This window comes from Leptonotus elevatus, chromosome 21, assembly GCF_054856555.1.
Source record: "Leptonotus elevatus isolate MCC_2025b chromosome 21, RoL_Lele_1.0, whole genome shotgun sequence".
Taxonomy (NCBI): Eukaryota; Metazoa; Chordata; class Actinopteri; order Syngnathiformes; family Syngnathidae; genus Leptonotus; species Leptonotus elevatus.
In genome coordinates, this window is record NC_141259.1 from 5630586 (window position 1) to 5658116 (window position 27531).

General features: G+C 39.3%; 2 protein-coding genes across 3 annotated transcripts; one reads left to right on the forward strand and one right to left on the reverse strand.

Moving 5' to 3' along the window:
- Positions 1-97: 97 nt before the first annotated feature.
- Positions 98-27221, reverse strand: LOC147155657 (cysteine-rich secretory protein LCCL domain-containing 1-like). Its single transcript, XM_086066041.1, has 15 exons — positions 26977-27221; positions 26425-26809; positions 8922-9040; positions 6861-6993; positions 6651-6766; positions 5815-5915; positions 5528-5716; positions 4279-4339; positions 3924-3990; positions 3696-3826; positions 2798-2841; positions 2647-2719; positions 2499-2574; positions 2290-2423; positions 98-1055 (listed from the first exon to the last, which is right to left on the reverse strand). Exons 2-15 carry the CDS (start codon positions 26698-26700, stop codon positions 1004-1006), a joined length of 1572 nt encoding a protein of 523 aa, XP_085922167.1. The 5' UTR covers positions 26701-26809; positions 26977-27221; the 3' UTR covers positions 98-1003.
- LOC147155658 (GPI alpha-1,2-mannosyltransferase 3-like) lies at positions 12297-18931 on the forward strand. 2 transcript variants are annotated; one of them, XM_086066601.1, is made up of 12 exons: positions 12300-12533; positions 12910-13033; positions 13167-13283; positions 13365-13470; positions 13540-13673; positions 13779-13919; positions 13998-14049; positions 15633-15844; positions 15940-16004; positions 16384-16588; positions 16657-16834; positions 18144-18931. In XM_086066601.1, the coding sequence occupies exons 1-12, from the start codon at positions 12422-12424 to the stop codon at positions 18288-18290; spliced, it is 1593 nt and encodes a 530-aa protein (XP_085922727.1). In that variant the 5' UTR covers positions 12300-12421; the 3' UTR covers positions 18291-18931. The 2 variants fall into 2 exon arrangements, with proteins under 2 accessions (XP_085922726.1, XP_085922727.1); XM_086066600.1 differs by having other exon boundaries at positions 12297-12533; positions 13167-13673.
- Positions 27222-27531: the final 310 nt, after the last annotated feature.

The window sequence follows — 27531 nt, forward strand, 5'->3', positions numbered from 1 at the left end:
CATGACACATGTAATCACATAGATATATATATAAAACCATAAAATTAATTTAGACGTCATCAAGCTTAATCCATAAATAATCAATAGCAAATATTAATTGGAGAGTTGTAATATTTTATTGCAAAAAGATTTTTCCCAATAATCTGAGGTAGGAAATATACTGCCTAGGACAAACACAAGTAAAATGAACTGTGATGAAGATATGTACAGTATGTCCATAATGCAAAATATAAAACTGTTACATAATCAGTGTTACAGATATGACAGCAAAATAGCTTTTTGGATGGACGGGGATATATAATATAAAATATTCAAACACAAATAATGTCAAACATGTATAGGTTTTGAATAAATCACTCTCAAGGTTGGCTATGTACTTCCTGCCAGCAGGAAAAGCGCTGTCAATTTTCAAATATATCACAACATAAAGCAGTATTCTTTATACACCATACCGATATCATACATCAATAGCATAATCATATAAAAATAGATTTTAAAAATGTCCCCGTACATTTAAAACAATCCTCGAGAGCCCAATAAAAATGTGCCACACAAGCAAAATTATATAAGTGCCACTGTAATGATATATAATTTATATACATCTTTTATTTAATTATATATTTGATGTTTTTTTTGTTTCACAAAAATAAAATTCTAGAGAAAGCTGTTAAAAAGCACAGTAATAAAGTAAATGTTATAATATGTACAAAAAAACAATTTCAGCAAACCATTCATACTTTCATACATTTACAGTTTATAATCATTTCTCACAAAAGCAGACTAAATTGTACGGTGGGTGTGTTCACACAGCTTCTCTTCATGTATGTGACAAGTGTTTGTTTACGCTGTCATGGCGACAACCTCTAACCCCCGCCAGTGTAGCGAAGGCAGAAAACGTTTCAGCCACTGACTGTGACAACAGGCTTTGATTAGCGCCTATTCACAAGCGTGTGCTCTCTGTTGGGGCACGTCGCCCTTATTGATGTGCGCAAGAGCGAGTCACTCAAATTACGGCGAACACCCGAAACGCCTTCCCGCCGGGAGGATTCTGAAGACTGGATGGAAAAAAGACACAACGAGAAGAGTCAGTGTGGCTGAAGCTGAGGGATGTGGATGACAGGGACACACTTACACTTAAGGTTTTTTACGCCAACGTCGCCACGTAAGGACACCGATGAAGCAAATTTGTTGGAAAAGGTCCAATTCCAACCTTCCATGTGTTTTGTTCCATTGGGTCTACCATGACGCATAGCCGGAATTCTGTCACTTCAACCATTCAGTTTTAGAGTGGAATTACTATTACTATTATTTTTATTTATTTATTTATTTGATATTTTTTTATTGTTCACATGCAGGGGAGGTGTCAGGGCGGCACTGCCTCCCCTGACCGCTCAGCCAAAAATAATAATGATAATAATAATACTAACAATAATAATAATAAGAATAAATCCAAATGATGATAAAAATAATAATAACAACAAAAACAATATTAACAATATAATAACTAACAATAATTATAATACAGCTTTCTCTCCGACTTCCTCCTCCACACAAATGTTTTACTAAACCTAAAAGTCTTTTTAACTTACACTATCTTTTTAACGATACACTATAGCAAATTGTGTTTACTGGCACAAATTCAAAGTCTTTATCATTCGGGTCAAGCTCAAAGAAAAAAAATCGATTGCCCTCTCCCAGAAGTGGATGGGCTCCATCATGGTTGTGTTTGTTTAAAGTCTGGTCAGTGGGCGAGTGTTTTCTTGCAAAAGATTTTCAAGAAGTGTATTTTTTTTCTATCCATGTCCCTTTAGGGACTGTGATCAACAGAGGAGCATCTTGATACGAGTAGACTTCAGCAGCAGATGTCTGAATTTTGGCATTTCCCTCCTAAATAAACTTTTTAAGTGCTTCTCAGAACATTCACATTTTTTCTCTACTGTATTTGCCAAAAAATGAATTATTCTAAGCAAGAGGCATACTTATCACTCTCCCATAGGAACAACATGAGAAGTTATGAGCTGCCTGTATCTTGAAAAGATTAAATTCACGAAGGGAAGATGCGGGGAAAGAAAGTGCTCACTTTACCTGAGAGCCATTAATTTCTGCTCCGTATGCAAATGACTCTTTTCACTCTCCAAGCAACCCTTTCTAATTAATTTCAAGGCTCTACATTGATTGCTTTGATTGCGCTACCATCTTTATAGGTGTTAAGATATCACCATATGTCCTAAAACAGCCCCTCGCATGAATTAAAAATGGACACATTTTGGCAAGGCCATCATTAAATACCTTTCTGAGACGACGCCATTTTGACTGGAGGCAATGTAGAGTATCCGCTTGTCCGCCGGCATCACATCGATGTAACCGCCCGCATTGTTCCTGATGACCCCGGCATGGACCGCCGCGCGGCATATACTGGATTTCTACAGGAACAAGCAACACGCATGATTTGGTTCTGTTGTACTCCAGTGAAAAGGAACCGCGGATAAAATACTTACATCAGAGTATATTCTGGTGCCGATTACTCTGGATATGTTTGAGTTCTCTTCTAAACAGTTTCTTGGGCAGTACAACCTATCAAGGGAACATATAAAACCTGTGAGATGCTTATTATTCACAAGAAGCGGCCGGTATGGCAGGTCGTACCTTGGGCAGTGCTTTACAGGCCTTTGGTAAGGACACAGTTGTGCCACTGTGGTCTCACAGGTGATTGCTTTAACTGCAACACAGCACAGCAAAAATAGACTAAAGCATAACTTACTTACAATTCAAAGATGTCAGCTAGTAGCTTGCATACCTGCTACTCTGGATACGGTGAATGAATTAGCACTCTGGTATTTCCTGTCCAGAGAGAGAAATATAACATTACAATCTTGCACTTTACGTCAAAATATACAATGGAACTGCCAATGTGGCGTAAAGGTTTTTGACTGGCAAATACGTTCAAACGAATTTGCAAATATGAACGTACATGCAAATACATTTAAACTTATTCAAATATGTTTATATGTATTTGCAAATAATTTAGAATGAATTTGCCAGTCAAAAATGGCAGTTCATAAATATACGTCCATCAAGCATAAGCATAAAGAACAAAATACGAGATGTTTTTTTTTTGCTGTTTGTTGTGAGCAGTATTACACAGAAACGGCACAACCAATTTCCCAAATGTTTTGGTAATGAACATTTTGACTGCTACACATGACTTAATGATACTGCATTTGTTTTGAGAAATTGTGAAGCAGAATGTGGTTCATTATCCAAGATTATTTTTGAACGCCCTGTTCCAAGTAAATTTGAATAATTTGTAATAACACAATATTTGAATGTTTGCTATCACAAACTGGCTCAGATTCCTAATGATAAAGAGTACAGTCCCTTCTTTCAGCACACGATAAACTGGCTCTAATGCCAGTGGAAAAATTAATGTATTTTGACTGTATAAGTAATTGTTCAATGAGCAAAACTATTTAAGGCTACGAAAGGTTAAAAAATAAAATAATAATAACATAAAAAAAAATACATTCAGTATCTATTACCATCCATCATCATGCATGAACCAGGAAGTAGCTAACATAGCTAAAAGCTATCTCTTGGCTATCTGGCCGCTTCCTGCGTTTGCCAATGAAAAAAAAACTTCATTTTGAGGAGACATTAAGTAGACACTTTGGGAAAATATTGTGTTTTTTTCTCACCCCAGTGACTGGACTCCATTCTTGTTAGACTTAATGAAAAAGTCCTTTCTTCCCTGTCTCGTCACATCCATCCATCCTCCATCATTATCGATGACACCAGCGTGTAGACCGGCGCGGCACACGCTGGATTGCTGCAGAAATAAGATGACATAAACAAGACGGGAATGTTAGCTGGCAGTTTTCAGATACTGTACAAGGAAGCGATAACTCCCGTTGTGTGTTACTCACCATTTCGTAGTAAACTGTCCCAACTACTTTCCCAGTAGCATCTAAGCATCCTGCAGGGCATTCATATCTGTGGATTATCAGAATTAGAGATGCAAAAAAAAAAAAAAAAAAAAAAAAAAAATGTTTTTACTACCGCTGCCAAAAAGATTGTTTTCATTGCATTTTCTTGTTAATGGGATTTTATGCAGATCCAGATAAATAAAAGTATATTTGCCTCATAGTGATTAATAAACCTGAATGACAAAATTCATGCACATGTGAGGTATGGGTTATAATTTTGTTTTAGTCCAAATATGTTTTTGGCCTTGGTGGAGGTCTAGGCTTTTACTTGGTGCCATTATAGTTTTATCCTTACCTATTACACGTCGTTCCTTTACACTGATCTCGAAGCTTGGTGTCACAGGACACGAGCTGTGCTGCAAGGCAGGTGCAAAGAAATAAGTTTTGATTGCGCTTACAAGAACGAACATGAAACATTCAGCTGCCGTGATGCGGCTATAAAAAAGCGACCAAACTGACCTAGTCTTTACAGTGTTTTCATTAAGGATTGTTTTAATGTGAAACTTTTAACTCGTTTGCTCCCACAAATGTATAAAAACGGTCTATTTTAAATATTGTTATGGTCCCAAAAACTTATTTATACGTTGTTGTTGTTTTTGTTTTTTATGCTAAAACATAGAGAAGGCTTTGATGCAGCCTCTCAACGGCACAAAACAAAGCAATGGTAGTTATTACAAAAGCGGTCAGCAGGTGGCAGCAGAGTATAAGAGATCAACTAGGGCCATGTTGCAAAAAGGCTCTTTTATCTAGTGCTTTAAACAGATTTGTGAATAATGATGAAACTTAGCTATATGCTAATGCCAATTGTTGCAATTTCCTGATGAAAGAAGAGACTAATCTTTTGGTAGGTTCCATGTTTTTATAGCAACAGAACACAACATTCTGTGGGCCTTGCAAAATCAGTCAAAATCCAGTAAACCAGCCAGGAGCGAAGGGGGTTGCTTCAGTGAAAATGGCTGGGAGTGAATGAGTTAATAAGCCGAAGGAAAACTTTTTTTTACTAGGTCACTGTAAAGTAAAAACAAAACAACAAAAACAAGAAGCAGCAAAAACAAAAAGAGGAACAAGGATGGTCAGCAGTACTGGCTTGACTATGAGAGTCCGCTTACAGTCCCAGGCCTCCTTTGGGCTGTTGAGAGGAAGCCATTTAAAAACCACAGCAATTCTTTCTTACCCCTTTGGGCTCGCCAAAAGAAAACACACACTCGGAAGAATCAAGCTAAAATAGAATTCCTCGCCTCCCTGCTGGTAATGTTACGAGTGTCAGGACGTGTCAGGAAGATGACAGATAAAGGCTGCAGAACATCAAAGCTATTTAGGATTAATTACAAGAATAACATTTGCGCTCAAGGCCCAATTTGTGCTTGTAAGTCATTATTGCTTGCTCAGCACTAGTCAAGCAACCATTCATAAATGCTTTGGTTATGACCCAATTTTGTAACAATACTTGACCGCCTTGAGCACCTCCCAAGGCTTATTTTATTATATATATATATTTTTTTTATGAAACAAGACCCAGAATAAACAGTCAAATGGCAGCTTACACATCTGCTGTGTGTTGACCACTTCATTCTTTGGCAGGTCATCTGTGGGGGGCTTGGTGGCAGGAGCAGGCAAACTGGGAGTCTCAGGCTTTGAAACCCGAGGCCGGATCTTCTGAGGAGTACGGGCGGCCTCTGGCTCGATAAAGTTGTTTTCCTCTGGTTCTTCTGGAGGAAGGTGGGCACTGTGGCCTTTGAATAAAACACCACAAAACATTGCATCAATACAGCAAACATTTTGTCAGTATTCTCCTTAGAATTGACTGATATTAAGACACGCTTACACAAACCTTTATAACAGAGGTTGTCCTTGCAGCCACCTCCATAACTGGGAGGGCATGCGGAACAGGGGGCCCCGTGTTTGTAAGGTGCATGGCCCCACCAGTTCCCCCTGTTTAAGTCACATAACAGACAAAAAACAATTCTCACCTTGCCACTTTCAGGCTATGGAGGACCAAAACAGGCAAAAATAAAAATAAATAAATGACTAAGGCTTATAAATAAATAAATAAATAAATTACTAAAAGTGAAAATAAAAACGGATATAAAAAATAGAATTAAACAATTAAATACAAAAAATAAATCTATATGGAAATAAAAAAAAATAAAAAAAAATTATATATATATATATATATATATATAGGGTGGTGTTAAGAAAATTGATTCGGCAATATATTGCGATATTACAGCTCGCAATTCTTGAATTGATTCGATATGCGGCCGAATCGATGTTTACATTTTTTTTAATGGAAATATTCAACAAAACGTGTTTATATATATATATATATATCCCTAAATAAATAGATAAATAATAGTTAAAATAAATACAGAAATAAAACGAGATTAAAAAAATAAAAATAAATATAGATGTCAAAATAAATACAAAAATAAATAAATAGAATTAAAAATCAATAAATAAAAACGCTCTGCTCTCACATTTATTTATTTCATTCTGCAGACGATTTTTTTGTTGTTTTTATTTCCATTTATATTTATTTTTTGTATGTTATTTTTCAATTATATTTTTAATACCCGTGTTTATTTGTACTTTTAGTCTTTTTTGGGGTGGGGGGGCAGTTTTGGTCCACCATATCAGGCTACCATTTCGCTCTTGTTATGGACTTACTTCGGTGAATAATTGCACACAAGGTACACAGCCTTGGCCCAAATCTGTCCCCACACATTCATGTTGTAGCACAAGTTGACTGCGCAGCCAATCCGACTGCTGGTGGCCCACACCAGCTGCAAAACACACAGCATTAAAAAAAAAAGTTGAGTTCTTTAATAACTATAAAGACTTCAATATCCTGAAAATGTGGTTCGGGTCCAGCTGCACCTGGGTGTAATGCGTGCAAACTGGGCCGGAACATCGGAATGGGCAGTAGGGGTTACACTCCTGGGGATAAGGAAAAGAGTAGTCTTTCACTTCATCATACCAGGCCTGTACATGGAAGGTGGGGGGGCGATACCTGCAGGGAATGAGAGGAGGTATTTAATATTCTACCACAACATGAAATATCATATTCAGCGGCAGCTCTGGCAGATGCCACTGTCTTGCTTTCTATTCAAGCGTCTTTATAGTTAATGCAGAGAAATGCAAACTCACTTTCCTTATAGTACTTGTGTCTGTTTAGTTGGCTATTAGCCTATAATGGGCATTGAAGGTGACAGATAACACAGGACTAGCAATTTTAAATTATCTTTGATATTTATAACATGGACTTTGGACGATCTTTGGAATTTATATGAGCAGAATAGACACAAAAGGCCTGATTTCCCAAGATCCCAAATAGCAGGTGCTAACATATTGCGCGTACTGTTGGCAACAGGGTTGAAATTGGTGGACACCGGAGGCCACCATGTTTTACGCAATTGCAAAATGAAGTTGGAAATGATGGGATTGGAAGTGTTAGTGGAAGACAAATGGTTACAAGAAAAAAATCATTATTCAAATAATTTTGTGTCATAATTTGTTTGATTCAGTTCTCTCCATGTGAATGGCAAAATAATGTATCTGCCCAGTGTCCATTTTACATAAAAAAGGGTAATATATTGGCTGTAGTGCTGTCAAAGTCAAAGCATTAACTCACTAACTCACAAAAAACTATTGCAATTGAATTATGCAAGCTTAGCTTAACTGATTAGAAAAATAGGAGGATGAGAGTGTGCAGTAGATCAAATATTTTTGAAGATGTCCTCGAAACATTGAGCGTAAAAAGAATTAACACGTAACTGGTGCTCTTCAAATATGGCAGGCCAAAAATGTTGATAAAAAAGCCTTTTTAATTACCGTAAGTGATTAATCATGATTAATCAAAATGCTAAGATGTGATCAATCTGATAAAAAATGTAATAGTTTGACAGTTCTAATTTTGAACAGCATAAATTGCCAGCATGTGCTGAAATGACCCATGCAGATGCAAGAATATGAAGAGTTGAAAGGGATATGGCATGACACCTTCTTGTGATTGGCTCAGAAATTGCATTGCTGCATTGCACTGCTGAATAGATCATATTTCGCCACAAATTTTGTCTTGTCTCTGACATTTTAAAAATGTTTACACATGTGGAAAAGATCGCTTCTGCCCTCGCCTTCCATTTTGCACGCACCTCCTCGTCATGGTTATGCACAGGGGTATTACATTTTCACCTGCCATTGAGATTTGGAAACTGAGCTACATCCACTATAGCATTATTTTGTGTCAAAATGTGAGGTTATAACATTAAGAAAGAGACATTCCTAAACCTTTTCATTTAGAAAACAAATTAGTTTACATTATATTTACATTTAAAGCGATACAGGTGGTTTACAAAAGGGACAATCAGGTTATAAGAAGTATTAGCAGCTGCTCACACGAAAGCTATCATTTGAGCACCGAATATTTGAGCTATGGCTGTCATGGACTTACAGCAAGTGTGCATACACAATATGTACACAGCACTGATAGCTATAGGTTAATGCTGCAGCTTTTCTGGGAGAATTGATGACTGGTTGCAAGAAAAAAAAAAAAGACAGCTAGTCTGTGTGTAGTGTGCGCTGCCCGTTCCAACTACACGAAACAGTTAATTTGCTGTCGTGGGAGTTGAGTGGTTAGCTGGCAGCGAGCGAGCGCACAGACAACACTCCTGCAGAAGGCAAACGTCCTCACCATGACAGTTTTTTTGCGTCGCCACCCTTGAGGAAAGAAAATACACATTGCCAGCAACATCTTCCCTACCCAATTAAAACTTGGCTCTCCCCACTATTTTTGTATTTAAAACGATCAAATACAGTCATTTGAGTCGAACGTACTTCATTTGATCATTTATTCCTTTACTAAGTTATTCAGCTTTGAAGTGTATCTGCATGAAACGGAATCTTCATGTTGATTGTATATTGATGACATTTTATATTTACCTCCCCCAGTGAGCTCCCAGATTCTGTCCAATCTGTGGCAGTAAGCCTGCAGGACCGTGCTCCCACAGGCAGGTCTCGGCCCACTCCTCTGCCGTGCGCTCCAGCTCGGTGTCCCATTCCTGAACAAGGTATGAAATATCATATACAATGTTTTATTCGTGTTTGTTTTATGGTAAATTTCAACTAGGGGTGAAAAATAATCAGTTTGTAGCAAGCACACTTGGTGTTATGATTGTGTTTTGGGTTGGGTCACGGGGTAATTGTGTTGTTATGATGTTGTCAGTTGCTATGTCCTTTGTGATATTTGTAGTTGCTATGCAGTGCTATGTTCCTCTAATTGTCACTCTTAGATCCTGTATTTAGTAGGGGTGTGCCAAAAAATCGGTTCTCATAAGAATCGCGATTCTCATTTAGTATGATTCAGAATCAATTTTAAATGTCCCAAAATCGATTTTATTTCAATTATTTTATACTGTCTTGCCCTTGTTTGTGTGTGTGCCTTTATTGGGAACACTGTTCATGTTGTACACGATTTGGCCACTTAGGGGCAGTGTGGTTTCACGTGTTCTGATATACTGTTAAGTTGTAGCCACATAGAAGCAAAAAGTCATGATCAAGTTATTCCAATAAAAGTTTTTGCAGTGTAGGAAGAGCATATTCCGATCACTAATGTTAAGATGCTTCTCTGTATACATTCCTGAAGTGTTTTGTATGAATAGTCGTTCTTTTGAGTGATAAAAGTGCCACGAGTAGCTCGCTAATTAGCATTAGCGAGTCAGACTGGAGTAGATCATGAAAATTCTTTGCATATCTATAAATTGAAGCAGAAATCATTGTCAATCAAGTCATTTTGAATCTAAAATCATTCTGAATCGAATATCGATTCTGAATCAAAGCGCAGACCCAAAAATCGGAATCGAATCGAATCGTGATTCCCAGCCTTAGTATTTAGGTTCTGTATTTTTACTCTTATTTTGACATACGCATTTATTCTGTCATATAGAATTTTATTAAAGAAATATATATATACTAGGGGTGTCAAAATTAGTGTGTTAATTTTGAGTTAATTTAAAGTTTTTTTTTGTTTTTTTTTAACGCGCGACTAATGACTGCCTCTTACTTGAAAAGCCTGTACTGGAGGAATTCCAGTCACAACGCAGCAGACACATCCGCGTCCAAATTTAGCAGTAATAAATGTAATAATAATGCATATATTTGTGGAAACTGGGGTCAAGTTGTATTTTACCATTTGAAAAATGTGCAGAATTTTACAAGTTACTTCATGTTAAAGATTAGATAGTTCTTAATATAAAAAGAGCTGTCACCAACGTCTTACAAATGCAATTATGCCATCTAGTGGCAGAGAAATGACCAACACAAATCAATATCACACTCGTTTTTACAGTATGGTTCATCTTTTTAATTTTAATTCAAAATGATAAATTGTTATAAAATTACTGAAATTTGATTATTGAAAAATGCAGCCATATTTTTATTAGTTTAAAAAAAAATCCACTTTCATGTTAACAAGAGTATGAAAACCTTTATTGTACATTTAGAACCAACATAAAAATGTGCGTATTGCGATTACCATGTGTTTGTGGTAAAGATTTGACTCTGAAAATTGAAAATTCAACTCTGTGGCGACTCATATTGCATTTTTGGAATGCTAAAAGTTATCTCCCGCCACGCAGACCTATATTCGACCATAAAATAATTTACGCTAACGACGGATGTACAACATTTTCTTTGGAGGACACCATATTCTACATTTTAATGGCACACCTTCAATCTTTTAACCGGTTGGAAGAGTCCATTTGTGTTTACGTAGAAGTGTATGTGTGTGTGCGCGCGCATGTGTGTGTGCAGGAGAGTTTAAATTAGGTTCCCACATTTCACACATTGGGCCATGGAAGTTAAAGCTGAAATCTCATCCAAGAGTAGGACTGAAATACTGTAACTCTCAAACATACACTACTTTTAACACCTCCTCCTCCTCCTCCCCTTCCCTCGTCTGCTCATTACTCCAGAAACACAAACCTCCAAACAGGATGTCCGCAAGTTTGTTAAAACCTCAAGTACTTATGTTGATAGACGTTACATTTGGCCCACGATTTTTTGCTTCAATGCTGGCAGTTTCATCATCCTCGTCATCTGCTTCATTTTCAGCAGGATTATACAATTTAATGCCTTTGTAGTCTTTAAAGAAGCATTGTGGACTTGGTCACTTTTTTTATTTATTTTTATTTTTTTACTCGTGATAGCCACCTCTGGCCTAAAAGCGTAACTGCAGCCTTTAATGATGTAAAAATAAATTTGTAGTACTTTTTTTAACAACAGCGCAACAAAAGTTACGTTGAAACACATTTGCCAAGTTAATGTTTGGGAAATAATTTCTACATTTGTATGCACATGGTTTACATGAAAGTTTTTTTCAAATGCGTTATGTTTGGTCAAGATAACATGAGACCAAGTAAGGGTGTTAAAAGGAACCCCGACTGTAATGACAAGTTTGCTCTATATTATTTAATTGGTTGTTACTAACATAACTATGAGATTCATTTTTCAAAAATCATTTCCAGTTTAATACAATCTAAAAACAAGTTGGGTCAAAAATATGGGTTAAAAATGGACCGATCCTCTACTTGGGTCGATTTCACCCAACTTTGAGTCAAGCGTAAAACAACTCAGAAATATTGGTCAGATTCTTTACTTGGGTCAAAAAATTGGGTCATTTTGTATAAAACAACCCAGAAAGTAGGGTCAAATTGACCCATAAGGTGGATTCATGATTGGGTTACTTTTGACCCAACTGTTTTTAGAGTGTACATTTTGTAGAAACTTTATTTGGAAGTACACCGCCATTGTTATTTACGTCGCAACGCATTCAGTGCATAGTGACGTAGAATGGCGGAAGGCTCTCTGCCGAGCAATGTGAAACGTCTATAAAGAAAGCAAGGCAAGCCTTGTAGCGTTCCTAAAGAAACAATGCGATCGGGAGAGTCCCCCACGCTGTGCTCTCGTCATTCACCAGACGCATTCAAGAGTTTTGATCGTCCCTTTAGGAACGCTACCTTGCTTTCTTTATAGGCGTTTCACATTGCTCGGCAGAAAGCAGCCGCCATTCTACGTCACTACGCACTGAATGCGTTGCGACGTAAATGGCGGCATATGTCCAAATAAAGTTTCTACAAAATGTGTTAAACTGAAAATGATTTTTGAGAAATGAATCTCATAGTTATGTTAGTTACAACCAAATAAATAATATAGAGCAAACTTGTCATTACAGTCGGGGTTCCTTTTAAGAGTAACTCAAAGAGTTAAGTGTGTTGCTAACGCAACAGTGTTCCTTTGAATCTTTGAAGCTTTGTATTAAAGTTCTTACTTCTTACACACTGTCAAAGAGGCAGGTTGTGTGTAGTTAGTCCTCTGTCATTACAGCAGTGAATTGTTGTTGGTCTTGAAAATAGCCGTAAGCAATACTACTTCTGCAACCACACATGGACACTTTCAGGCAACGTTTGAAGTTCGGGACAAACGGTGAGGATGTCGAACTCAGGAAAAGAAAGTCCCTACTCTACACAAAAGAGGTTGATGCCCCTATTAGGAAAGGTGGGTTTCCTTGTTGATGTTTGTTTACTTAAAAAAAAAGTAATGAGTTTCTAGTTTCTCTCTCCGAACAAATAATTGAATTAGTAACTGAATTACTTCTTTAGAAATGTGAGCAGGTACCAGGGAAATAAATGTTTACGCTACTTTGATTAAAAACCTAAGATGTAGAAGAATTTACTTTTTTGTCTTCTTCACTTTAAGCAGTTTCAACGCCATATTTCACTTTGGGTAACGGCGTTGTTACGTTTGGTTTGAAATAGTGATTTGTTATATTAACTGCTACAACACAGTAGTCAAGCCATTTTTTTTTACGCTGTAACTCGGGTAATTGCGGTTATTCGCTCGACTGTAAAGTCCTTCTTCTTTTTCCATACAGAAGTGCTGAGAGTTGCAGCTTTTTCTGTAATTTTCCGTGTCGCCAACTGTTTCCTGGTTCAGAGCAGCTTTGTTCCAGATGAGTACTGGCAGTCTATGGAGGTCGCCCATCACATGGTCTTCAAATATCCTTTCAAGTCAATTCATTTTGACACCATTCACCCATTTTATGGAGTGCTTGTCCTCATTAGTCTAGTGGTAGTGTGCATAACACCTAACTGGGTCCCAGGCAGTTGCATTTAGCCTTAACAGTGTGACTTATGGGCATCTGACATGGGAATGGAAGGACGGCATAAGGGGCATCACCTATCCTCTCTTTTTTGCTGTCATCTATAAAATACTACACTGGATACACTGTGACTCTGTGCATCTTCTGGAACGTGTTTTTATTTTCTATATTCAGCAATGTGTAGGTCAGACGTGGTTTGTTATTCAACCTGGTTGGGTTTCCTTGCAGATATGGATGCCCCGACTACTTCATGCACTCGTCACTGCGTTTGCAGACGTTAAATACTTCTTCCTCATCGAAACACTTGAAGGTCGAGATATTGCAAAATGGACGGTAAGTCAACTTTTTTTCAGGGTGAATGTCAATTATGTTGGCTGTATCGGTGTTCCTGTGTGTGTGCAGTTCTTCTGTCATATGTGCTCGTGGTTCACGTGGTTCTGCTGCACCAGAACGCTGACGAACAGTGTGGAGACCACCATCACTTGCCTGGCTATGTCCTACTTCTCCCTGCCAGCATCTAAAACACACAGCAGCAGGTCTCTTTGGTCATTGTAGAACTCTCTCTCTCGTTCTCTGGCTCTCTTTCTCTTTTGCTATATGGGATCAGTATCTGGCTGACACCTATTTCCACCCCCTTCAAGTAAAAAGTATTTGAGCCTTGTTGCCTTGGCGATCATTTTTCGACCGACGACCCTGATTGTCTGGCTTCCGCTCTTGACTTACCATTTCTGGGAGGACAAATACAAACTGAGGCTCATGGTTCATGACTACATTCCTATAGGGTAAGTTGTGTTTTGTATTCAAAGCTTGTTTACAGATGTTTGAATACATTTGAAAGTAACAATGTTTTTGCTTTTTAGGGTTTCAGCCATTGTGATTTCAACCATAATAGACTACATCTTCTATAAAAAGGTGACATTTACAGTGAACAACCCTTACCAAAAATACATCAAGTACATAATATAGAATATACTTAAGTATACCTAAGTTTATTTTTTGAGTGTACTTATCCTTGTAAACTTTTAAGTTAACTCCTTGGGACTAAATTGGAACATATTAGTACACTTAAAAGTATACTGAGAAGTATACTTTATAGTATGTTTAAGTACACTATTAAGTATACTTGAAAGTATACTTTGTGTCACACTTATGTCCACAGTTTAGTTTACAGCAAAAAGCCCAGTGATAAATTGACAGGGATCGAACCAGCAAACACTGGTACTGAAGGTAGCGACCTTAACCTTTAGACTATCCAGTCACATGATCTACATATATACTACAGCAGGGGTGCTCATGTTCGGTCCTCGAAAGCCCCAATCCAGCCTGTTTTCCATGTTTTTTTCCACTAACACACCTGATTCATGTGCATTTCAGGTGCTAGCTAGCTAGCTCCCATAGTGTTCGTTTGCCTGCTCGGTTGCTAGCTAGCTACTAGCTAGCTAGTAACCAGGTGGCGGAGTGGTACCGTCACTTGCCTACGATGCAGGATGGCGTGGGTTTGCTTCCCCGCCTGGGAGACCGTGTTTGTATGTGTGCGTGTTTGTGTGAGTGAGTGCAAAAAAACAACAACCATGGGAGCTAGCTAGGGACCTAGCTAGCACTTAGGGCTAAAGCCAAACTGTGGCAGGGTTTTTACTTTCTGGATTTGGATTTGCCACCTCTGATTCTGCCTCTTGCCTCAAGTCAACAAAGATAGGCCCCATCTCATCCGTGACTCACTAATGTACTACAGTTGATGAATAGATCAATAGTTTCTAGAAACTGGAACCTTTAATGAAAAAAAACCTTTAGTGCAGAAGTGAGGTGAGAGCATCATTTAGACAAGGTTGTCCAGTTTTGTTTAATGGTGTGCCGTGAGATTAAAAAAAATTGAAATGCGTACCTTGTCTCAAGAACATATTTATAGTGTGTACTGCAGTAGCGAGCGGTCATAATAAGATATTAATGCGGTGCATGCCCAAGCCCTTCAATAAAATCATGTGTCTTCTATTATACAATACCTTAGCTCTACTGTTTTGGTCTTAAATTCCTGTGTAATTTGTCCTGTTTTCCTCGCGGAGAGCTGAAAAGCCGACATCTTGCTTCGCACATGCGCAATGAGAAATCAAGTTGTGTTGGTTGTGAGAGGTTTCTGTACGTGCGTTAGTTGAATGGCAAAAAACCTGGAAGTAAAGCAGCTTGTCTGACAACGAGCATGCGCATAATGTTCTGCAGTAATTTTATACACGGTGGTATTGTGGTGCTCGTTGACATAATTCCCCCACGGAACTAATGTTTGTTGAGTGTGTTCCCGTTAAGGCGGTGGTAGTCACCACAGTATAAAATAATAATTAAATATTTAATATTAAAATTAATTTTAAAAAAATACCCCACATTTTTTTGCGGCCGCTCACTTATGTGTCACTCCAGCATGCCCACTCTAAAATGTCACCGCTCGCCACTGGTGTAGTGTAAATGAAACAATGTTTTTGGTTTGTCAACTGTTTTCTGTTTAGTGGATCTTCGTACAGTTCAACTTCCTGAAGATAAACGTCTTCTTCAGCGTGGCCAACTTATACGGCACCCACCCCTGGCACTGGTACCTCACTCAGGGCTTTCCGGTCGTAATTGGACCCCATCTCCCGTTCTTTTTTCATGGATGCTTCCTGGCTTTTAGAAGGTACAGAATTCTGCTGCTGGCCATCGCCTGGACCATCAGTGTTTACAGGTAATGCATCGTAATTCTCACTTGCTTGTTCTCCACTCAAGCCTACTGATATTAATCTATTTAGTCACCTCACGCCATGCTTGAATTGTTTTCAGTATTCTTCCTCACAAGGAGTTTAGATACATCTATCCTGTTCTTCCCTTTTGTATGATCTTCTGTGGTAAGTCCCTATTACAAACTTTTACAACAGTATTGACTCCATAGACTCACAGTCTGTTTCACTCTTCTGTTACATAAAAAAATTACATGACACTTTTTATTATTTCAAATAGCCACTCTATTAAACAATTATTTCATAAATTTTACAAAATAGATTCACAAAATATAGTTATAAAAAAATAATAAATACATTTTCATTTACAGTCAACTCCATATATTGGCACCTGCAGATTTGCATATTCACACTTTTTTTTTTCGTTTTAGAATTTTGGGAGTTGCTAAAAACAAAAAAAAATCCCTATAGCATTTCATAGGCCATAGTATGAATGCTTGGTGGAGCTGATTGTCACACTTTGCCTACCCTTGGTGTGTGTAAACAGGCATATCGGTGGCTAATATGAGAACGTGGCGTCGAGTAGCCGCATGCGGTTTGTTGACAACCAACCTGCTCATAGCCCTTTACACGGGTCTGATCCACCAGCGTGGTACTCTGGACGTCATGAGTCACATGCGCACACTTTGTCACAAAGTGCCTGAGCCAGATGTCCTCTTCCTCATGCCGTGCCACTCCACGCCTTACTACAGGTGCCAACTACGTGATGACGAGCTATGGAGACCTGAAACAGGATGTTAAGTTTTCTATCTCCTTGCAGCCACGTCCACTGCCCACTAAAGATGGCATTCCTCGAGTGCCCGCCTGATCTTGGCCAAGCGGACCATGTGGACACAGCGGAGAGATTTTACGATGACCCGCATCTGTGGTTGCGGACTTCGTTTCCACACGCACAGTCACGACCAACTCACTTGGTTCTCTTTGATGTTTTGGAGAAGGTAAAATGACTGTCACATCTGTCAAAGTGGCTTGTGGAAAGCTATTTTGGCATTTCTTTAGTATGAGAAGTGGCAAATCCAAGTCCAGAAAGTAAAAACCCTGCCATGGTTTGGCTTTAGCCCCAGGTGCTAGCTAGCTAGCTCCCATCGTGCTCATTTACCTGCTAGGAAGCTAGCTAGATAGCTAGATAGCATCAGAGGCTAAAGCCAAACTGAGGCAGGGTTTTTAGTTTCTGGACCTGGATTTGCCACCTCTGTTCAATATCCTTGATATCCATAAGGTCCATGTACTAGTATGTTCTTTGGGTCATATTCTTCCATGTGAATATTGAGGAGGCAAGTACTTTGTTACATAGGACCTTTGTTGCTTTGACTAGTTGCGCTTGTTGGCGATTATGTGCTACCAGTAAAACGAGCTACATTATAAAATTCTACTAGTTCACACAAATGCTTCACTAGCAGAGGAGGCAAATCCAGGCCCAGAAAGTAAAAGCCGTGCCACCTGGTGCTAGGTAGCTAGCAGGTAAACGAGCACCATGGGAGCTAGCTTGGGAGCTAGCTAACTAGCAGCTGAGGCTAAAGCCAAACTGTGGCAGGGTTTTTACTTTCTGGACCTGGATTTTCCACCTCTGTTCACTAGGAGAGTTGCAGATGTCAGCTAGCGCACAGTTTTCCTCACTAGTAAGTAACATTTAGTTGTATTACGCCAAGTCATATTACTACTAGTGTTCACTGATCACGAGAGCCTTCTTAAATTGGATATTGAGGTAATACATGTCCAATTGACTTATCCAGTGGCTATTTCTCTAAGACTGCAAGGGAAGCTCAGCTTCCCCTATATGCCCCTCCCCCTGAAATAAAAATAAAGTGAGGAAATATGCACAGCTGTGTGTACAATTTATGTGCTATAATACCTTCATCTTTTGTTCAGAATCAGCTACTTATCACGAATAATGGACATGACTTTCTTCTAATTCATCTCTGCAGTTCTACGGCACTTTGATTTATTTATTTACACAGTCGGACGCTGCTTCGTAGAGTGGGTCGTTCCACTACGCAAAACTGGACGGTCATTGGATAAATGCTGGGCTTTTTCTTGCCCATTAAACACTCAGCGTCTCTGGGGGTTTATAGAACAGTCGGCCAGCCCAGACATTCGGCTACTGTGATGATTAGATGATCTGTCTGAGGCATAAAAAAAGAAATCAACAAAAACAAAGAGCTTGCCCTCATTTGAATGAGCCGCAGCCGCTACCAGTGACTTTAAAAGCAGACAGCTTACTAAATTCTGATGTGTTTTATGTTGCAGGAGATCTCCGTGTTTCTACAGGACAATAACTACAAGAAAATGACGGACATATTTCACACTCATTTTCCTGAGGGAAGAGTTGGAAGAAGAATTTTCATTTATGAACGACAATTACAACCATTGGAACAACTTGCAGACAATGTCTAATATTATCTCAAGCTTTAACAAGGCTGGATGTAATAAAAAGCTCTATCCAATCTGTGTTTTCCCTTACCAAAAAGTAGTATACATCAAGTACATAATTATAGAATATACAAAATTTATTTTGCGAGTGTACTTATTCTTATACTAAAAGTAAATTCCTTGGGACTAAATTGGAACATCTTAGTACACTTAAAAGTATACTATAAAGTATATTAATAAGTATACTTAAGCATACTTTATAGTATTTTTAAGTACACTATTATTGAAAGTATGATCTTTAGGGCTTTATAAATAAATGTAACCTATAATTTTGGTTCCTTAGCGAGTGCCTTCTAAATATATACTACAGCAGGGGTGCCCAAGTTCGGTCCTGTTTTCCATGTTTCTCTCCACTAACACACCTGATTCATCAGCAGGATCGTTATCAGGCTTCTGCAAAGCTGGCTGATTAGCTGATCATTAGATTCAGCTGCACTGCAGGAGGAAAACAAGGAAAACAGACTTGATAGGGGATCTCGAGGCCCGGACTTGGCCACTGTGCTACAGTATGTAAACTTTTAGTATATGTTTTAGCAAGTGCTGCTCCGATGCATTCATTAATTGCGAATGTGTTTACATGTAACATTAAAGATACTTTTTAAGGATCCACTCTGAATGCTATTAGGTCTTTCCAGCGTTTTGCTCCTGTCATGTGGTTCAATAAAAACACTCAGCATATAGCATATCAGCTATAGCAGCAGCGTTGACACTGATTCTATGACTGTTATCAAGATCATTTGTTGACCAGAAACCTTATCTAGGTTACGAAATGACCTCTGCTGAGAATCAGTGCCAGTGTGTAATGTCCTGTTTTCACTATGCTAATTGGAAATACTAGCTCACAATTTAGCGTAGAATCAAGCTCGAGTGCTAAGCAGACCAAGTCACAATCATTTGTATTGTTTCCATCTCGCCACACACACAGTTGTTTGTTTCATTTAACACTTCATTTGCAGCAACTTTACCTCATCCTCGTCCTGGACACATTCCAAACGGTATGGGTTTACTTCCTTTGCACATTTGGGTTTCCTGTTCCATAATGAGTTGTGCATGTACAGTAGAAAGAGTGTGGTAACCAGTGGGAATTGCAAACATTTGATGGAATTATTATATAAGTAATGAGATTTAGATTATAAACTGAACAAAGATTATAAACTGAACAATTGTGTGAGTTATTTTTACTTGTTTTGGGATCTGGAGGCAGATTTTAAATGTAGTTTTGATTTACTGAGGGTGTTTTGTCATTCTCCGTGGGTGTGTTGTAGGGCTGGAACGTTTTTTGAAAACCGACAAAGCCGATCGGTTTAATACTTCCGGTTCGGCCCGCCTACGTTCTGTTCGGTCCATTCATTTAATTTTTTTGTCCTCTCATGAGCGCAGACCCAACGTGGCGCTCACGAGGTCGTGTGGAACACTTCACAATTTACTTTCTGTGAGCAGAAGATCTCTCTCACCTTCACCTTCAAAACCACACAATGTAGGCAAGTCATTATTCCACATGTCATGCACAATCACGGTGTCACAGCAAAACTAAAATCACATAAAAGTGAACTAGATAGCATCACTAATAGAACAACTAGACCACTAACTAAAGAAATAATTAACACAGAACATGTACTTTAAACACTATTTCAGCCCTTAGCACCGCAAAGCATGCTGGGATAGGAGCGCCTCCAGACTCCCAGCGACGCTACACCAATATGGCGGCAATCCATGGTTACGGCGCGCGTCATGGGATATGCGTCATATCCTTCTAGCGATGTGACAGGCAATCATATTGCAACAAATCTGAGCGTACAATTTTGTATTTGAGTGAAGCTTTTCATGTGACCCCAGACAGACTTAAAAGTGTGTTTGAATGTTGAGTTGACTGCATGGTTTTAGCTTTTTGAGTTAGGTCATGTGGAAATTGCAAGCTGAGTCATGATTGGTAGCTACCTGAGCCCTTAGGCACTGTGATGTCATTTTCAGTTGACAGAAAGTGGCAAAATGGCCACCGCTGAGATGGATAAAAACGGCTGGATTTTGTTGCTTAAATCATATTATACAAACTAAATATTAATCACAATAACATATTTGGAGTGGTGTCACATGGAACATAATTGTAAAGATTTTTTTTAAACTTGACCTTTGTTGCCATCCCCGGCTGAATCTAACCAAAAGTATAAAAAACAGACAAAATGTCTGGTCTGGAATTACAGCATAGAACCTTTTAAATTTGGTATTTTTTGTTGTTGCCATTTTGACATAAAAACTTGTTCCAAAAATAAAGGCAAATGTTCCTGTTTTTATATGTTCATTGTTGAGTCACAGCTGTCCCCAACCTAGGATTTTTGGATCACTAAAGAATGTGAACTCTTGGGTTATCCAGAGGAATATTTTGTTCCTTCTGTGTTGTATAATGACAGAATGGGAACGAAGCCACAGGGATAAGGGAGAGGGAGATGGCTACGCAGAGAGTGAGCGGGAAAGTGGGGAGGAGGAAATGTGAGGATTTGAATTGATGTTATCTTAAAGTCTCAGAGGTGATCATCACAGAGGGTCAGCCGGGTTCTTGTTTAATACCAAAACAGACGATAACACAGCTGACGGACGTATGGATGGATGTGTGTGCATGTGCGTGAGGGATGTTTGGATTTGCATCTGCATGCATGAGTGTACTGGCAGAGTGGAGGCGCATGAAGTCTTTCCAGTAGAGTGGCGCTGTGAGCTTTTCTGAGAGGTGACAGCACTCCAACAACACGGACCAAAAAAGGAAGTCGGGAAACAAGCAGAGCCACTTTCAAATAGACAACCACAATGTACACTACTGGACTTTTGGAGTGGATTGATTTTCTTTGCATTTCAAAACAAAATGAAGTCGTCTCTCCAGACCAGCCACAAACATGCATACTACTTTAAATGTTAGTCATACATGACAAAGAACAGACTTGGAATATGTGAATGACTTCTTATTTAACTGTACTTCTGGTATTTTTGTTTAAATTCAGATTCTTTATGTTGGCAGTATTTTGGCTTTTTAAAGAAACTATATATAGAATTATTTTTTTTTTATTACGTTAGGTGTGCTTAGCTTGGGGGCTTAATTTACCCAGCATTATAAATGAGGCAAACATGGTAGAGCGGTAAAGACATACTGGCAAGAGCTTTAGTAATTTTTCAAAATATAAGAACCCCACAGATGTTGATAGCCAGTAAAACCAGAAACAATTTTTTCAAAAATATATCATGTTCTATTTTTTTTTAATGCTATTCTGGATATCTTAGAACAAAATGGCCCATGCCTTGTACTGACTCGTGAAAACACAAATTAAGGCACATTTCCACCAGTATAGTTCCGTTCTGTTTTCTTGGCAATATGTCAGTAACTATGTCACCATCTGAACTACAGCGTGGCAATTCGTACCACTGCTAAGGGTATCTGTAAGCAAGAAATTGATTCCAAAGTGCTTTAAGTATTCTTTAAAGCCATTTTTTTCTTCCCCTTCAATTACATGGGGGTCCTCAGTTTACAATGTTTCAGTCATACAGGGGCAAATTGTACGCAAGTCCGAACCCTTCGTAGTCTAAATCTCACGAACTGACGCTAAGGTCATACTAATGTCATGTTTCAGTTCTGTGGGGGTTGGGTTTTTGTTTGTTTGGGTGTTCTTGCTGTTTTTGTCTGTGGTTGGTGTTTTTGTCATGTGTTCCTGGTTTCTTTCCTTGTCTCGTTATGTCTAACCATGTCCACCTGTGTGTGTTTTCCCTGCCCAAGGTGTGTCTCATGAGTATTGGTGTACAGTTTTAAGGCCCCGTCCAGACGGTAGCAAAGCTGTCTTCGTTCCTTAAACAAATCTCGTACACAGGGAGTTAACGGAAAGCGTAGAAGAAGAATCAGCGAAGAAGACGAGCACTTTTTATTTCTAACTTTATTGCAATCTACAGAACAAACATGGCTTTGCGTGTATCAAAACAACATGAAAAAGACAAACACAGGAGAAGTGACAATGGCGGGTGATTCAAGTGCAACACCGCTTGTTAAACGTGGGAACAAAGACGCAAAATATTTTGCTGCAAAAGCACAAGCAAGCTAAGGAGGCTGCGCAAAACGACTACGACACGGCTGTAGACTGAGGGTTCACACGCAGTCACGCGAGAATTGGCGCATAAGTCATCAATCTGCGACAATGCGTCGTCATCGAGCTGCGACCATTACGTCATCACTGGAGGAGTATTCTGCATATGGTGTTCAGACGGATGCGTACGGGGCGCGTATTGAAATCTTTCCACTATGGAGCCCGGTTTCAAAAGTGATCGGTTTCAATCTCCGAAACCGCACCACCGTGTGGACAAACGGCCTAAACAGTAAGAAACTGGTGAGGATACTTTGAAACTGGCTTTTGTGTGGACGGGGCCTTAGTCTATTGTGTTGGTTCATTCAGTGTGGGTGCATTGTCGATGTTATGTGTGGAAGTTCATGTGTTTCGTCTTCGTCACAGCCAAGTCTTTGTCACAGCCAAGTCTTTGTCACAGCCATCGTCTCAGCCGACATTTAGTAGTAATATATTTAATATTGTGGAGATTCGGGTCAAGTTGTATTTTACCAATTTAAAAATGTGCAGAATTTGACAAGTTACTTGTTGGATTCCAACCCAAGACACGCTTGGGACCTTCCTCAAATGTGAAATAACATTTCATGATGCATTTCATGCTGAAAGCCTCTGCAGCGTGAAATAAATAAATATGAGAGCAGAGCCTGTCTAGTTATTGATTTATATTTAAATCTATTTTTGTATTTATTTCCATTTATTTTTATATTTTTATTTTCTGAGTCATTTTTGTATTGTAATATAATTTATGTTTAAGTGTGTGACTATTGATTTATTTGACGAAGCAGTTTATCGTCTGATGTAGTGCTTAGTTAGTCCATTAGAGGGCCTCAATGTTACATTTTTGAACAGGCATCTATTTAGTTGAAGTGACCAAATGTGTCCTCTTTTGGTAGGATAGGCCATTTTCTTACATCCTGTTCGGTCGTCCGGGGGTTTTATAAATTCATGAAAAATGTCCGGTTGGCATTGAGTGACTAAATGGAGGTCAAATACACTGTGTAACTGCGACTGGTACCACAATTTCAAGGCCGGAGCAAGTATCTTCTTTTTTGGGAACTGGGAATGTGGTCACCCTAATTTAGTGCTTGTGTAACATGTAGTGGAAATGTTTGATTTTTTTTTCTTCTTTATTTTCTATTGACAAAGAACATTTATAATCTAAGTCTTAATGAGAACTACACTGTTAAATTGCTGTGTTTATTATGTGAAAGGCATAAGACATTATACTTATGTAATGTTCACTTTCTGTTTCATTGTTTCAGTCTTACAAACAAACCAATCAAACTAAATGGAGAAATGAGTGCAAAGGAATAAAACTGAGGAAGGAAAAGAGCAAATTAATCCATTTGAATCCTCAACAAACATCTGAAGCTTCTTTTTTCATTACTCTTCAATGCTGTCTAGCTAGCTAGCTAGCCCAGCTAGCTAGCCAGACTAGCTGGGCAGAATAATGAGTATCTGTTTATTATTTCTAGCCGTGTGTCCTCAAATGCACAAATGACCGTCCAGAAGTTTAACCAAAACTGACTGATTAAGTATTAGAAATAGAATGTCTGAGTGCCTGCTTAAGTGTACTTTAGCAACCGTTAGTTAGCTTTTGACTGAGATTGTAATACAGTTTCATCCACCATTCCACCAAAACGGAAGTGGATCTGATTTTTGATCTGTGCTGTTATAAACATACAAAATGTGAACATGTTCACAAATAAAATTGTGTGATAATATGCATATAATTCTATTTCATTCCTGAGGTTTACTGACAAAAAACCCTGCGGAACATAGCTTGATTTTATGTTTCTTCCCAGAACCCATTATTGTGTTTTTGTTTTTTAACTTTTCCCTCACCTCACTTGATTATTCAACCTTTCTCAGCTGCCTTTCAAATCTTTGAAACCCTCTCTCCTTTCAATTTTTCAAATCTGTCTATATCATCTTTAGACCTGTTTCTGTTTACCTATTCTTTGCCAACGCTCCCTCCAACCTCACATCCTCTTGTTGCTCTCCTCCCCATAATTCACCCCTGGGTGCCCCTGAATGTTGAGGAGGGGAAAAAAAGTAGCAAAGAAAAGAAAGACGAAAACAGCCAACAGTAACGGGAGACAGTAGAAAGGAGCCATGCACTGCTGGCTGCTGGCTCAGCATTTCTCCACAAGAGTGTGCTTCACCTAGAAGCCTGCCAAGCCCCAATTCATTCACACACACATATACACACACACGCACACACACAAACCGGGTCCTCAAATCCAAACTCTCAATTATACAATTACATAGTCCAGCAATTGCCCCCAGCAGGAACTGTTTATTTTCCTTCACCGTGGAATAATACTGCCTTTTGTTCCGTAGCACTTTAAGTGAGACATAAAAAAGTCGTTACTTTCTGGACGCTGTATTGATTTTTAACGGGCCCCGGTCCCGCTGGTGGCCATTGACGGCGGCGGCCAGGCGGCAGCTACACATGTAGCGTGTTTGTTAGCGTTCCAGATGGCCGAGCGTGGAGCACTTGACTTTAGAGGAGGTGTGTGGTTTGTGTATGTGTGTGTGTGTGTGTGTGTGTTCGGTGGGGGTGAGGCAGCTGGTAAAACAAGTCGGGGTGCCGTGCTCTTGATTCTAATTGCATGGTGAAAAGTGATCTTGCAGGTGGTGCAGTACACACACACACACATACACACGAGGACCAAAAGCCTACAGTTAAATGTACTATATCTGATAGCCTGAGTAAAGTTATGCGTATATTGGCATTCTCTGAAAAAACAACCAAAGTCACATGTGTAGGGATTAATGTGTATAAAGGTGTTTAGTGGGAATAGTGCCAGCTGCTCTGGTGGCGGTCACGGAGCTGTACGGCCCACAAGTACACTTCTCAAGTTCACACTGGGGTCGCATATAATAGTGCATCATTTAGTAGTAGTGCCCATGTATAGTGTGTAAGGACCAAAACCCTGCAGAAAAAGAGACCTGCGAATAATTGGCACCCCTCTAAAAAAGTTTAATATTGCTCATAGATGCCACAAGCAGGCGGCAAAGCACTACTTGTGTCTAAATGAAGCCTCTCAAATCACTTCCACAGTGTTTCTTGGCAGCAAGATGCCAAAAGAAGGTGGCAAAGCATTACTTGTGTCTAAATAAAACACCTCAACTCACATCCACAGTTGCTTGTAAGCAAGACGCCACAAAAATGTGCCAAAGCTCTACTTGTGTCTAAATTAAACCCCTCAACTCACATCCACTGTGTTCTTTGGCAGCAAGATGCCTTGTACCATTTACCATTTGCAAGAAGGCAGCAAATCACTACTTGTGTCTTAAAGAAGCCCCTCAGTGGTCCTTGGCAGAAAGATGCCACTAGAAGGCGTCAAAAGCACTGCTTGTGTCTAAATGAAGCCCCTCAGCTCACTTCCACAGGGTTCTTTGGCAGCAACATGCCACAAGATGGCGGCAAAGCACTACTTGTGTCTAAATAAATCCCCTCAACTCACTTTGGACATTTTCCTTGGCAGAAAGATGCCACAAAAAGGTGGTAAATCACTACTTGTGTCTAATAAATCCCCTCGACAAACTTCAAGTGTGTTCCTTGGCAGAAAGATGCCACAAAAAGTCAGCAAAGCACTACTTGTGTCAAAATGAAGCCCCTAAACTCACTTCCACAGTGTTGCTAGGCTGCAAGATGCCGCAAGTAGGCGGTAAAAGCACTACTTGTATCTAAATGAAGCCCCTCAACTTACTTCCACAGTGTTACTTTGCAAAAAGATGCCACAAAAAGGCGGCAAAGCACTACTTGTGTCAAAATGAAGCCCCTAAACTCACTTCCACAGTGTTGCTAGGCAGCAAGATGCCGCAAGTAGGCGGTAAAAGCACTACTTGTGTCTAAATAAAGCCTCTCAACTCACTTAAACTGTGTTCCTTGGCACAAAGATGCCACAATATGGTGGCAAAACACCAGTTTTATTGTTTTGGCTTTAGACATGCTAACAAATAACGCAAATGGAAGAGAAGGGTATTCCACTCACCATGTACTCCATGTTGGATGCTTGAGGGTACACCTGACCCCGGAGTTTGTTGTGCAGGTCCAGAATGAGCTGGGCATCACTGTCAGTGATAGCCCTCCTCCCCCTTTGCTTGGCCTCCCACCAGTCGCCGTCCTCATCCAGGTACTTATCCAGAATCGGCTGCCAGCCGGTGGAGTTGGGATGCATCGCCATGGAAACGGCCCTTTGGGTGAGCGACAGCAGCAGTAGTAACAGCGGTGGCAGCAGGGACAGCCGCTTTGGTGACGCCAGTCTCATTTTGTATTTATTTTTATGTCAGTGTTTATGCGCACCACACAGAAAATGCCAGGGGAAATGGATGTGGTGTTAGGATGGAGATACACTCCTCAGCATTGGATTATTTATCCTGGCAAGAAAAAAAAAATAACAGTCTGCTTTAGAGCAAATGTTAAGACAGCTGAAAGGTAACTATGTCAGAAAGACATTTTAACTTCTCAAACCTTTACAGACAAAAGGACCACTAGACTAAAGTTCTTGTGTAAAAGAGTAGAGTAGTTATTCATATAAACGTACCTTAAATGGATTAAATTGCAGTCCACTGAATGAAATCCTGGCAGTGTGCAACAAGTAGTTAGCAGCAGCAATAGTTCTAAATCCGCTTTCAAAAGCTTGAGTGACGTGGACAACTCAGGTGGGAGTCAAGACTGACACACGCGCCGAAGTTTGGCTTCACTTTCTTGAGTCTTCGAGGTTTTTGCACCAAAGCCTCCTCAAGCATCGCTTAGCAACATTTTATCCTCCGCTCACAGCTCTCCGCCACGCTGCTGCCTCTGGCCACGCCCCTCCAGCGCACTGCCAAGTGGCTGGAGCACTTTTTGGTCTGCCTTCAACTTCTCCCAATTATTACATATTCTGACATATTCTTCACGTTTATTTCTAGTAAAAAAAATGCTTTAGTAAATTTTTGTATTATTATAAGACGATTTTTATACTGATTTAGACAACTTATTTGTGTGCAGCGAATGGTATTGTTGGAAAATTCTGCACATCCGGGCATTTGTGATATTCTTGTGACAAGCGTACAAAATCATGCCTAAAAGTTGTTGTGCGGTTGGATGTTACAGTAAT

Excerpts from the sequence above, each read along its gene's own strand:
- LOC147155658 (XM_086066600.1), top strand. The coding sequence starts at position 12,422 with ATGGACACTTTCAGGCAACGTTTGAAGTTCGGGACAAACGGTGAGGAT. Across the intron at positions 13,920-13,997 it reads CATGACTACATTCCTATAGG|GGTTTCAGCCATTGTGATTT; the intron begins GTAAGTTGTGTT and ends TTTGCTTTTTAG. Across the intron at positions 16,005-16,383 it reads CTTTTGTATGATCTTCTGTG|GCATATCGGTGGCTAATATG; the intron begins GTAAGTCCCTAT and ends GTGTGTAAACAG.
- LOC147155657 (XM_086066041.1), bottom strand. The coding sequence starts at position 26,700 with ATGAGACTGGCGTCACCAAAGCGGCTGTCCCTGCTGCCACCGCTGTTA. Across the intron at positions 3,991-4,278 it reads AAAGGAACGACGTGTAATAG|ATATGAATGCCCTGCAGGAT; the intron begins GTAAGGATAAAA and ends GATAATCCACAG. Across the intron at positions 1,056-2,289 it reads AATGGCGTCGTCTCAGAAAG|TCTTCAGAATCCTCCCGGCG; the intron begins GTATTTAATGAT and ends TTTTCCATCCAG.